Genomic DNA, 14106 nt, shown 5'->3' with positions numbered 1-14106 from the left:
CACAGCGTTGAGTACGTGGTTCAGCGGTATCTGCTGCGACAGCTCCCTTCGACAACAAATACAGTTCGTTATCTTGTTTGCTGATGGAGCCCACGAGCACTAGTGTTGAAGCTTAACAAATAGCGAAGACAGAAAAGTCAGTAATGACATCATTCTTGCTTCTTCATAACACTGAATTGCGAAAAGCTCGGGCTAGCCATCGTAAGAGTCCTGTCACCTAATGCATTCTCTTTTTAGTTTGTATAACGTCCCTCTTTAAGTTGAGTTAACGTTTGCCAAGGACATTTTCGTCCTCCCTTGGAGTGCATAGTATGTTTGCGGCCCTACACTGGGAAGCAGTTAAATATAGAGCTACTGCCTCTGCATGTAGTGACTGAGTAAATCATTTCAATTTTCTATATTTATTTATCCACTTTGGTCTTTTGCGCTGCTTCCCTAACCTAGTATAGAGTACAGCAGCCGGCTTCCCCAAACTGCTCGGGAGTCCCAAAGACGCGATCTTCATTTTGCAACAACAGAATGCTTGGTCGAGATATTGGGCTTTTCATATTAGTTATGAATGCAGTTGTTTTGACAGATCAGCATGAAGCGTCATTTTTCATGCTGTGTCCTGAGGGGGTTGGAGGAAACTGCGCAGCACCAGTCGGAGGAGGGCTTCCTGCTTTGATACGAAACAACCAGAACACGTGCTTTATCTGGTGTTGTTCCCACAGACGAAATAAAATCCATGCAGTATCCAAGCATTACATCTCTCCATGAAGCCCAGTGTAACATGGAAGCCAGTGTCCACCAGCAGACAGGTGACACACTGTCGGCGTCATCCTCCTCAACGCCAGAACTGGCAGTTGAGGATGGCACTTTCGGTTTCCCTTATTCCCCCTATCCTTCCCAGATAGTTTTCATGGCTACACTATGGGGGGCGCTTCAGGGATGCAGCAAGCAGACAAAGCTTGCTGCACTCGAAATGCCAACAGGAGGGGGGAAAACACTGTCATTTCTTTGTCCAGCCGTGTTGTGGTTAAAAAGGAATGAAGAAGAGTTGCTACTACAACAGCTGCAACAAGCTCAACAACAGCAGCAAACATGTCAGGTGCCTCGGAGAAAAGCACCGCCGTGGATTAAAACAGCACTACAGCAGCAGCAGAAACTACGAGTGCGACAATTCTTAGCAGACAGAGAAGACTACTTGAAGAGGGCAGCATCATGGGCCGATTCCGCTGCAGCAGCAAACACTCCTCAGCAGGCGCAGCACCATGGGCATTGGGATTGCCAGATTGGCATACGTCGTAAGCGCCCAGCAGCAACCACTGACAAGCAATCACAGCAACAGAAAGAGGCGGACTTTGATGACCCTACTCCTGATGAGTCTCCCCCTTCCGTACGCCTCGAAGCTAGCAACGCATACAAAGAACAATGGGGCGCTCCTAATCGCGGTTACACTGAAAACCTCCAAAAGCCTCAAATAGTTATATGCAGCAGGACGCACCATCAGCTGCAACAGTACGTTGACGAAATACGGCTTATGCAAAAGCAAGGGAAGGTGGAAGATGTCAAGCGCTTTGTTGCAGTTGTTGCAGCCGGCAGAAGACAACTTTGCATACACCCAGATGTGTGCAGCAGCGGAAACAGCAGCACTAGCAACAGTTGCAGCAGTGATATGGGGGACAAGTGCTCCTACTTAGTTTCAAAAGGCCTGTGTAGCTACTACAAAAGAAGGAATTTTGTGGCAGACGCTGCTGTATCTTCAGTTCTGGACATAGAAGACTTGCGGCGTATAGGCAGGAAAGTCGGCGGCTGTCCTTATTACGGCTGTCGCGCAGCGTCGCCTGCAGCAGATGTCCTGCTTCTGCCGTTTTCGCTTGCATTCCCGGCTCAAGGAGAAGCGGCAGAGACTGGTCTTGTGGCCTTGACGAATGCTGTCTTCTGTATTGATGAAGCTCACCATCTCGCTGCTGCCCTCAGAAGCAGCAAAGCTGCTGCCATTTCCCACGGATCAGCAGCATCTGCAGCGCGACTACTGAATCTTTACGTGGACTACTACGGCAACAGACTAGCTCCGAGATCTTTTCATTTGTTGCAGCAGCTCGCTAGATTCGCAGAAAATATTCACAAGGGATTGCAGCCCTTCTGCTGCTGTGGACAGAAACAGCATCGCCAGCCACAGTGGCAGGAACAGCAGCGAGGCAAAGTAGATTTGAAAGAGGCAGGAGTTGAGTTGCTTGGTGACCCGCCACAGCCGTCAACAATGCCAGTAGCAGGCATAGAACTTGGCGCATCGGATACAAGAGCGGCAGAGCGTGCGAGCACGGTCCTCACCGCGACATCTTTACTGCGCCGTCTGAAGCTCGACGGCTTCGACCTTCACGAGCTGGTGGCTTTTCTGTGCGACAGCAATATACGCATCTGCCAGAAAATAAGAGGATTTGCAGTGCAACAGAATCACACCCAACAGCAGCGACAGCTGGAAAACCGCCAAAAGTGCCAACAAATGCAACAGAGGAAGAACCAGCCGCACGTGCAACAACAGATCATGGAGCCATCTTGCATGTACACACTAAAGAACTTACTGTGTGCGCTTTTGGCCATGGACGTAGCCGACAGGCTTGTCATAAGCAACTTACATGAAACTGTAGCATCAGCAGCGTCACCTGGTGTTGCTGCTTACCAGAGCGCAACTGCTGCAGCGGCAACAACATCAGACAGTGGCAGCAGGTGCTGCTGTAGCAAGCTTGAAGTTGTCTGCCTGGCCACTGGTAGGCGTTCGCTCCCTACTTGCAAACCCCGAGTGCCACTCCGCAACCGTAAGAGTGCATGGCAAACTTGAATTCATTTGCTGTATTTGGAATCGAATCAGGAGATTTATGCTGTGTCTTTGTGGCCGTTGCGACGCAGAGAAAGTTTTTGAGCCCATTAGTAAGTCTCCGCAGCAAAACAGTTTTTAAGCTGTTCCGTAGCCGCGCGCGTATGCAGGGACGCTGCTAAGTTTGGCTCTCTTTTCCTCGGGTGTAGGTTTTTAATAGTGTGTGACTTGTGCCAATTCAGTCAAAGCAAGTCGTCTGGTGGTGCTTATGGGAGGGACTTTATCTCCATTTGCATCTCTGTCACGGTTTGTGCGTTGCCTTTCCCCATCTCAATATCTCTTCTTCTCGGCGGACTCCGTTGCAGCAAAGGAAAGAGTCTTAGCTCTTGCCGTGCCTAGGCGTAAGCACATACCTGCTGATTCTAGCCTGCGTCTGTTTCTTTTTTCTCGGGTTTTGCTGAAACTGCGCATTATGGCTCCGCAAATGCGTTCGAAGGTGCCATATTCGTGATTATTTCTGCCATCTTTTATCTCACTTGGCACATGCTGCAGATGAGGTTATCTTGAGTGACGGTGGCGTTGTTCCTGGTGCATTTTGCAGTGGTAGTTATCGTATGCATGCCTTCGCAACATCAGCAACAGCGTCAACGCCTGAAGACGCAACAGCGTAAACATCGGAGGGTGTTGCTTTTTTTTTTCGTGTGTGCGGTGCAGTATCTCTTGATCAGTCTCCCATGTGCTTTGAGTACTCTCAACGGATGCAATTTCCATCGCAGTTTATTGCCTTGCTGCGTCTACTACTTTCTGTCTCGGGAACAGTGCCTGGTGGGATTGTTGTGTTTTTCCCTTCTTTCGCAATGTTACAGTCCTTTGTAGCTGTTGCTGATGCTGGCGGCAGTGCTGCTGCTTCAACCGCTCCGTCAATTGTTGAAGAGCTACGAAGGCGAGGACCTTTACTCGTCGAAAAACGGATGCCGGGAGCCACTAAATTCAAAGCTGGTAGGACTGGCTTCGCCTGTGCCTATTCTTATTATATTATGAGTGTGTCTCTGACGCCTGCCCTTCTATGGCTCAGTTGGCTTCTCATTGTTCCTAAGTATCCGCGCCTTTTAACAGCAATAACCCCTGCCGCACTTGCATATATGCGTGGTGTGCAAGAATCACGTATGCACATGCGCATATCTGTGCAGGCGCGCGTACCCTATTCAGTCTTTCTGACGTATAAGAGTATCTTCCTGTATGCTCCGGCGAAGTTTTTAGTATTAGTGGAGACGTAAATTTCTTGTGCCGCTGCGAATATTGTTTGCCCACAGTACCTTTCTGGGCTCAAAAATGAGTGCATTTTTAACTTTCCAGCTGCTCAGATTGAACGTGTATTTGGACGTCTCCAAACGTGTATGAATGCTTCTTTGCGCGTCTTCCGCATGGTTTTGCCCTCAGGTGCAATTTAATGTCTGATGTTCTCTGCACTGCTTTCAACTCGTCATAAGGCACGTATTTTCTGTCTCCATCTGCCGTGCGCAAGCAGGTTTCTACATGGCATACGGTGCTATCCTTTGGAAGCTCTACAAATCTGCTGTTCTTGGAAAAGGCACAACACCGGAGTTTCGACAAGACAGCACAGACTGTACGAAGCAGTTGGACCAAATGAGCGACGAGGAGGGCGGGAAGGGCTATCCTTGGCAACAATGTGCCACCGGACTAGCAGAACCCAAAGAAAAACCTCTCAGACCAAAAACAGCATTCCTGTTTTGCGTTATGGGTGGTCGACTGAGTGAAGGAGTGAACTTTTCAGATGCTCTCGCCAGGCTTTTGGTAATCGTTGGGCTCCCGTTCCCGTCTACTCAGGACACAATATTCCGCCTACAAGAGAAATACTATGACGAAATAATGATGCGGCAGCATGTGACTTCAGCAGGAGCTCAAGAGGCAAGGCAAGACTCACCGAGTGAATTTATAGGTGCCAATAAGCAGGCAGACCTCCACAGGGAGCAGCAACAAACGCAGAAGCATGTCGAGTACGGTTTACTGCAATGCATGATAACAGTCAACCAGACAATTGGGCGTGCTATTCGACACAGCAGGGACTATGCAGCAGTTCTACTGGTAGACAGGAGGTATGCACTTCCCCGCATACAAGAGCTTCTGCCGCGCTGGGTTGTCCAGAGTCTCGATACGGTGAACCCAGTGTCGCAAGACCAGGAGCTACCCCTGCCACCTTTTAAATCGGTGCGCTCTGCGGAAAAAGGCACTACTGATGTCATTCAGCAGAGGTTGAAGGTTTTTTTCGAGCCTTTGGAGAAGACGCTGTTCGCAAAGCTTCCCACTTGAGTATTACGAGCTAGTAACTGAACATTTTCTGCCGCGAAGAACGGCTTATCAGCAAGCGATGCTTGTTCCATGGGCAACTACTTCTCGAAGACAAGAACTGTTTGTACTTGCCATTACGTGTGCATGAGCATTTCCATGCATGTTTCATGTGCGTTTGATTCAAGGGTTCCCCGCCAACGATTTGGAGATCCCGAAAGGGAAAAAGTTGAATGGATACATTCACAGGCTTACTGGCAGAAGGTGTCTTATGTGCCCTGTATGCATTGTTGCGTCTACAGTATTGCGCGGATTCGCAACATTATTTTGAACAGCACTGAGGTGGCGCAGGGTTTTGATTCTCAAGTGGGGGCTTCCTAGAAAGATGCGTCTGACAGGCCGAAATATTCACTGTTTCGTGCAACGGCCTGACTCCGGAGGATGCAGCTGTGATAAGCGGTCCAGTATTATTGTAGAAACATTAGGAGTATAGGAGAGCAATCATCACGTCTTTTAGGGCCAATGAGCCTATAGGGCCGTCTCCCGGGTTTAAGTAGTTTTCGAAGATCGCACGGAGTAATGTTTGGATTCCGGTCTGACAAACTGACTTGAACTCAATGATTTTTGAAGGCAAAACAAGGGGGTGCGTTTACTATTCTGTTTTCCAAGGCATGTTTGTCACGCGTTAACCCTTCACACCTTCAAGGTGTTCCCGTTTGAATCACATATCTTTCGTGTTCGTGCTTCTATTCACGTCTGGTGCTTTTCGAGCCTGGCTGGGGCTTTGATTGTAGGGAAGGTTAGATTTGAGAAGTACTGTATATTCTTGCAAATAGGTTTCAGTGACATCTAAGATGCAGAGAAGTGTGTAAAAATTGACTAGGACGGGCACGGGACCGCGGTGCTACAGAGAGTCGCACGAGTCTGCGAATTACACACGATTTGTGTTCCCTAAAATTAATTGATGCCGTGCAGTGTACTGTTGCATAATTGAAGAGCAGCAGGCAAAAGGAAGGACGCATAGCCCTAGAGCCCCGCCGTTACCTGTTCGCCTGCGACATAAAAGGTATTCGCACAAGTACCTTTCAATGTTCTTAAATGCAAGCATATATTTTGCTTCATACAAGCGCACTTCCCCGCGTATTCACAGAAGTACCGTTCAATGTTCTAAAATGCAAGTATATATTTTGCTCCATATTCTTTCGTCGAATTGCCTGATTTGCTGAGAATTATTAGATTTACTCCTAAACTGACGAATTCCCCTGTGGTGTTTTCGTTCATTGCAAAATTGGTCTAGGCGTTGCGACTACGCTCTGAATAGTGATCAACTAAAGATGAGGGACCAAACCATGAGACTTACTCGACCTCAGAATGACACGAGCCGGCTTTTAGGTATCAGCAACGGGACAGTCTGCTATGGAAGAGAAAATTTGTTGCATACACCAAAACAGGAAGCATGAAACTCTATATACTGTTTCCTTGTCCAGCAACAGTAGGAACCTGATAATATTTGAGGCCCATGCTATAATAAGCATAGCTGCGCGCTACCCACCCAAGGAGTGCGCAAGAAAGAAAACGCCCGTAGTTCCTCCCCACAGCAATGGTCCAGGCTATCGTAAAATTTGGGGGGCTTTGAATAAATTCATTTCCCGCTCACGTTGCTCGAAACGTCCCAGTTTGTAGTTAATATATGCTTTTTTGTCATATCTCTAGCTCTTTTTTCCCCTCGCCATAATGGTTCTTTCATGCGTGCCGCAAACCTGATTTTTCCTGACTTTCAGTTTTCTACGTCTAGAATCAGATCACGGCGAAATTAGTACGCTCGCCTTGAACTACTGAGTCATTAGTGGTGAGTTCATGATCAAAAAGCTTCTGACTACTTTGCAATTCTACTAGTGCTCCTCTAATCCTCGGATCCCCATGTGTTTCCTTGCACTAATTACTTCGTGACTGAACACCTATGATGTGCGGGGGTTCAATATTCATAAATGTGTATACGCTTGCGCCTCACGCACTACCCGAAGACAGCTTGATCCGCCGGTATCAGCAGCTGGAAAATATCAACTCTACAGCACCCGAAGACTCCAGCGCGACTGCGCGGCAGCCGCAGCCATAAGCTCCTATCCCTAGTGGATTTAGCGACATTACTAACGCCTTCTCTTGTCTCCATGATAGAAACGGCGTCCAGTGAGACATTGTCTACAGTGGTTTTTTTCCTGCAACACATTGTCTACAGTGGTTTTCTGCTGCAACGAGTTCGCTGATCCGGTAACTTTACTGTCCCGGTTGCTTTCTCTTCTAATGCCCCCTCCCAATAAAAGTGATAGAGACAGGGCTTCCCATTTGCCCGCAAACTTCAGTGATAGCTTAGCTTAGGTGCGCAGCACTCCGTGGGCCCTAAGTTGGCGCAGCTCGGGAAGCTGACGGGATCTCTCAGCGGCAGCTTCCGTACAGCAGGCGTGTCTCCCGTTTCAGCCTATCTTCCCCATTTGTAGGAGCCCTCGGTGTCGCGCAGTTCTGCGTCGTACGCTTGTGGATTTTCACACATACGCTCGGCTTGCATCATCATCATCCATTCGCAGTCGTCGAAGTGCACTCGCCTATCTCAGCTTCGGATTTGCTCCAGTAAATGCTGTATTCTAATTAACTTCCGAAACCCTTTCTTCAACTCCCAACAGAATTTAGTACGGCTGGTTGATCGTGGCATGTGCAAGCAGTTAGTTCTCAACACGCTTGACCAGAAGCCAGCGGGCCAGGCTCAGCAGGGTTCCCACAACTCGCTGCAGCTCCAACTTCACCACGGGCCACCCTTGTGCCACCAGTCGCCGTAAACTAAGCTTTGGCCTTGTAACTTACCAGCGTAACTAACTTTGTTTTCACAATCGGAGCACCCACTACGGCGGACAAGACCGAACCCGAATCGTTGCCAATTTGAGCCCTGGTAACACTGGACGTGATCTTCACAACACGAGCACGCACTCGATGCTGCTGTCCAGAGTCGTTTACTCCCTGCGCCGGACCTAGCTGACGAGTTGTCCCTCCACTGAGCTCACCCACATCGGAAACATGTAAGTCAAGGCTCGTTTATGGCGAAGGGCGTTGATAGCGTTGGAGCTTTGGATCCTAGCACTAAATCCTCGACTGTCGAACGCTGTCGAAAGCCGTGTGATTGGGCACCGAGCCTTATAAAGGACGAGCTGCAGAACGCTAACAGCAACCCAAGCAGGCATAGTTCGTGATCTCCTTGAGCGTTCGTCGGAGTTCGATTTCTGCTCAGTCTCTTCATGCCTAGTTTCCTCGGTGGCATTGTTTCACAAAGCGTGATACCCTTTTCAATGCTATATATCCTCCGTTGTCTTTCACCGCACTGTTTCCCACTGCCGGAGCAACAATTGACTTGGGCTGATGGATGCGGTTTTATTTGCACCCCTTACCACTTTCCCCCAGCTTTTTTCCCATGCTGAGTAACTAGGACCTTACTGTCACGCCAATATGGCCAGTGAAAGTGTCACGCCAACATGGCCAGTGAAGGTGTCATGCCAATATCACCACTGAAAGCCTTGTTTCTTGGCAGCACAACTGTTGCATCTGCCCTGTTATGGGGGCGCCTTAACCCCAGCCCTGCCTTGGGCTGGCGTTAATGCGTCCCCATAACAGGACAGAGGGCACGTTGGCACTGCAGCCCTTGTTACGTATCGCTACGGCCATCCTGCCGTGACGTAACTCAGATGAAGGTTCAAGGGTTCACAAAAAGACGCACGGTCTAGAGAAACCATAAGCGAGCCCCCCAGGGATTGGTGGTACTCTCTCACAGACGACTGTGCAGCCGTTTGTTTGACTTTTCATTTGGTAAGCGGGTCTTCCTTTCGCCTTCAGGAGGAAGTTGACTTTTGTTGCTCTATGCAGAGTTTTCTGAGCACGACTCTTCAAGCCGTTACATATCCGGCCGCTTTCTTCCCCTGCCTTGACATGCTCCGAAAACCTTGATAATAATCTATTTAATAACTCAAGTGACGTTTGAAGCACGGGATTAGACGAACAAACTAAATATGCAGAGAAAAATATCAGCAGCTTGCCTCGCCACAGCGTCATTCTGCATGTTTATGAATTCGCATTGGTGTTACTGAAGCCCATAGAGGGCGTGCAACACTGGTAAACTGTCTTAGGCGTTTTTTTTTTCTCGTCAGTATGCAAGCCTACTTTGTACCCTTTCACTTAAACTTTAAAGCCCTGCCGCAGGGTCTTTTAGAGGTGTCACTGACCAAAGTCAAACCAAAAGTAATCTTTCCAGTTTCGGTGCACTCCAGTATCACCCATTTGCTACTTCTGCCGCGCTTTATGTTTGCTTCATGCAGACATATTTAAAGTACTATCCAAGTGGTCCACTGCGTAGTTGGACACGCCCTTTCGTATGTACCGCAGAGTAGCAGAGTACTGCTTGGCACAATAACATAACGTTAGCATGCGGCACCACACAGTTAGGTGAGCATAGTGTATTTTGTATCGGGAGCGCAGTTGGCAAATGCTGCGCAAGACTTTTCAAATGCAGAAGTGATTTAAATTGCTGCGCCGTAGGGTTGTTCCGTCAAATCGCAGCGAAGAGGCCACACGGACGCACCAGTGGCGCAATGGATAGCGCGCAGCCCTCCTAAGGCTGAGGTTGTGGGTTCGAGTCCCATCTGGTGTGCTCAGTGTAGGAAGCTATGTTCGATTATCACCGCGGTTGACGCTTTGCGCTTTGTCCCCTTTACTAACTTAACGTAGAAGGCCCGCCTAGTGATCAGACAAACTTGTAATGGGAATCTGGCAGCCGCTAGTTGCATCAAGATGCGTTTCTAACACGCGCGAAACGCTTCATGCATGCTGAGTCTCACCTGGGGCTACTCCTGTATGGGGCGCAGAAGTCCTGTGCAGACTGAGGTCAGATGGATGGAGCATAGTGCATAGCGTGGAACAACATGGCATAGTTCTTCGGCATGCGTGTTGAGCTGGGCATATGACACTGGACGCTGCTGCATGCAAGATTATCAACATTGCATTTGCGCGTTGTGCGTGCTTGTTTCAGGGCACGTTTTACGGTTTATAGGCAGCTGCAAGGATCGCACTGGCACTGCGTCCTGAACGGGACCTTCCAAGCACGTGTGAAGTTTTTGAAACCAGCTTTGGTGTTGTGTCGTTGTAGTTTCTCCATGAAGCGAGAAGTAGAATGTGGTTTCTTTGTTTCAGGTAGTATGTCTTTCGGAGATCAGGCGTAGGAGCTGCTTAGCGTTTCGACCTAGCGACAAGAATGGCGTGTTTTCTTCAGCGGAAAAATAGCTTTGGAACTTGGTAAAGGTGTTACGTTACTTTTTCGCGGTGCAGTGTTTCAATTTTTACGGAGGCGGTGAGCTTGCGGACATTTACGAATCAAATGAGATAATGTTCTTCACTCAACGCTTTCGCTCCTTCCAGCCAAGCGTGTAACCAGAAAAATAGGTCCAAGCAAGTGATCAATATGCAGCACCTTCCCGAAAATGCAGTGCGTCCAATCTACAATTATTTTGTGCGATTTCGAATTCGAAACGCGACGCAAACCATATGAATTCCACACTTCTGTACGCAGCTTTTGCCCCAAAGTTGTATGTGACAGTCTTCCATTGCGGAATGCAACAACAGCATGTGTCTAGTCGGGAAGAGAATGCGTTGCAGTTGGTTAAATTTGACAAGTCGGCAGGACATGCATGTATAAATAGAGCTGCAAACTGGTCTCTTCGATCGCAGTTTACTACATTCCCGCACAGCCAAGACTCAGGAACTCAAAGATCCAAAAGAGGACTCGTTGAGCGCTGCAGCGCATTTGGCAAGGTTTACAACTTTGTGTCGTCAGCTCTTCAGTCGAAATTCAGTGGGCAGACGCTGAAGCCGCTTGATTCCATCCCATGGACCCACCTGTGTTGAATCCCTCTCAATTTCGTTGCTCGGATCTATCGCGGTTAAAGGTGAAAGATAGCGAAAGTGAGCAGGCAGTCCTCAAATTGCGATTACGTGCAAGGCAGCCAACTGTGGAGGCCGCCATAGAGCTCGTCTCCCTTAAGCTTTTGGAGGGAACAGACTGATCCGGGCAATACAACCTCGTAACTACTATGATGGATGCTGTCTGTTGTTGCCTCTGCAGTACAAAGGTTTCGCCTGGTCTGCTGACGGATCAAATGCTGAGATAACCACAATCACTACGTCAAAAGTGGTTCGAACTTCCCGCACGCCCAATCGTTTATGCTCCCCTCATAAGCGCTCAAGGGAGACTCAGCACAGCTTCTCGATGTCTTGCAGGCTGGCTTTCAAAGCCTGTGCAGTTGGGTAGTCTCGTTTGTGCTCCACAGTGATGCACTGTGAGTGGTACTTCGGTGCAGCCACCTCTTGCCCCTTGTGGCGTAGCACTCGGAGCGAGAATGGAAGCTAATTCATGACACGGCGAACCTTCTAAGCAGTTGCGAAAAGGCAGAGGGCAATGACATTCAGCCCTTCTCGTTTGCTCCTTTTGGGGTCTCCATGGGCCTTGCGCTGCTCCAATTTCTGCCGCTGCTTCTCGCCGATCCCTGAACTTGATGTTGTCCCCTTGTATCAGGACCTTTCACAGCACGAGTGGCAGGCTAGCCAAATAGTACTCAACGAGCTCCGCTTCGGGCTTCTGAGTCACCCCCTAAGTCGGCTGATTATTCTGTGTTGTCCCGTTGCCTCGGACTGGTTGCAACATGTCGATCGTACTGCAAGAACGTAGTGGCATGCCGCGCTCAATGCTTCATGTTCGCAAAAGTGTTCCTTAGGTAAATGCTGTATGAGAGCATAATGTTTCAAATGTCGCCCTGGAAGGCTCTCAGAGCAGCGATGGTCCAATCCCACCTCCGTATATCGCACCACTGCTACGTGGAGAAACGTTCCCACGATGGCGAATATTTCGTGTGGAGGCAGCCAAAACATCGGTATTGTCTGTCACTACATGCTTTAATGGAGGAAGACGCTCTGCAGCTGCTCCAATTCCCGCTCCAACCTAACAATTTCGACAGCAGGCTCGATTAGTGGAGGGCCTTCTGCTTGCTGTCTACCAAATGCATTCGCCTAAATGGTCTTGTTGGTGTCTTGGCGAGCCCTATTGGGATGACAGCCTTCCTCATGCCCTGCGTGAAGTGGCTCGGGAACGCTAGGCAGCGTAGAGGCTGTGATCATGAGCTCGCTTCGCGGGTGCGTGGGTGGCGCACCGCAAAATGCTAGATAGTAGAGGCTCCGAAGTTCAAGGTTCTTCCCGAGATTTCCATGCTAATTGGGCCTTTGAAATGCCCCCAGATTGCAATGGCTAAGCCCATCTTTTCTCGTGCATGCCTTCCCCGTTGGAGCCAGATAGCAGCATACCCAACGATGCTCACTAAAGACGGTTTATATACACTAAAAAAATTCGGAATAACACCATCCTACGTCCAGTATCCAAAGGAGTACAGCGTTTCACTGCGTACCTCTTCATGATAAGTTTCTCCTCTTACATCGTCAACCTACAGATGCTGAATAGAATGGCACTAAACTACATTATAGTGCTGCACGCTACACGCTGGAAGTGGTTGTGCCTGATGCTTCACCAAGCTCTATGCAAAATTAGGGTCGTAACCCTAGTTTCCAATTTGTATATACTCATGCTTGAGAACTTGATAACTTAATTTCGGTGCCGCGGGATAACGTCAATAACGTTCCTTTTATCTGGGATCACGGTTGACTGCTGCGCGCTCTCCAACTGCTCCTCTGAAGCCCATGCATTCAGAACATTTGCGAGTTCACTCTTCCAAATTTCCCTGCAGAATTTCCCGATTGAGCATGCAAAGCAAGACGTCTTGGTGCTCACTCTACCTCCAATTCTACCTGACTTCTTACACAGGCGTCGAAGCAACGAAATTAATTATTTAAAAGAAGGTTGGAGCTCCTTCCATGAGTTAGCCTCAGTTCTCGCTCCGAGTGCTACCCCTCAAGGGGCAAGAGGTGGCTGCAGCAAAGTACCAATCATCACTGTGGAGCACAAACGAGACTACCTAACTGCACAGGCTTTGATAGCCAGTCTGTGAAACATCGAAAAGCTGTGCTGAGTTCCCCTTGAGCGCTTATGGGGAGAGCATAAACGATTGGGCGTGCGGGAAGTTCGAACCACTTTTGACGTAGTGATTGTGGTTATCTCAGCATTTGATCCGTCAGCAGACCAGGCGAAACCTTTGTACTGCAGAGGCAACAACAGACAGCATCCATCATAGTAGTTACGAGGTTGTATTGCCCGGATCAGTCTGTTCCCTCCAAAAGCTTAAGGGAGACGAGCTCTATGGCGGCCTCCACAGTTGGCTGCCTTGCACGTAATCGCAATTTGAGGACTGCCTGCTCACTTTCGCTATCTTTCACCTTTAACCGCGATAGATCCGAGCAACGAAATTGAGAGGGATTCAACACAGGTGGGTCCATGGGATAAATTCAAACGGCTTCAGCGTCTGCCCACTGAATTTCGACTAAAGAGCTGATGACACAAAGTTCTAAACCTTGCCAAATGTACTACAGCGAACGAGTCCTCTTTCCAATCCTTGAGTTCCTGAGTCTTGGCTGTGCAATGTGCATTTTAGAGAAGGTAGTAAACCGCGATCGAAGAGACCAGTTTGCAGCTCTATGCATGTCCTGCCTACTCGCCATGTTTAACAAGCTGCAACGCATTCTCTTCCCGACTGGACTCATGCTATTGTTGCATTCCGCAACTGAGCCGAAAACTTGGAAGACCCTCACGTACAACTTTGGGGCAAAAGCTGCGTACAGAAGTGTGGAATTCATATGGAGCCCAGCTGATCACTAGGCGGGCCCTCTACGTTAAGTTAGTAAAGGGGACAAAGCGCAAAGCGTCAACCCCGGTGATAATCGAACATAGCTTCTTACACTGAGCACACCAGATGGGACTCGAACCCACAACCTCAGCCTTAGGAGGGCTGCGCGCTATCCATTGCGCC

At 48.9% G+C, this 14106-nt stretch overlaps 1 protein-coding gene across 1 annotated transcript; it reads left to right on the top strand.

The window, feature by feature from the left end:
• Positions 1 to 727: 727 nt before the first annotated feature.
• On the top strand, positions 728 to 5131 carry ETH_00000765 (helicase, putative; the record flags this gene model as incomplete). Its single annotated transcript, XM_013378636.1, has 5 exons — positions 728 to 2753; positions 2893 to 2913; positions 3043 to 3201; positions 3515 to 3799; positions 4329 to 5131. The coding sequence occupies 5 exons, from the start codon at positions 728 to 730 to the stop codon at positions 5129 to 5131; spliced, it is 3294 nt and encodes a 1097-aa protein (XP_013234090.1).
• Between the last annotated feature and the right edge of the window lie 8975 nt (positions 5132 to 14106).

The sequence above is a fragment of the Eimeria tenella genome, genomic scaffold (genome assembly GCF_000499545.2).
Source record: "Eimeria tenella Houghton genomic scaffold, Eth_scaff91, whole genome shotgun sequence".
NCBI classification, from domain to species: Eukaryota; Apicomplexa; class Conoidasida; order Eucoccidiorida; family Eimeriidae; genus Eimeria; species Eimeria tenella.
Note: the sequence above shows the minus strand (reverse complement) of the source record. Positions and strands in the feature narration are given on the sequence as shown.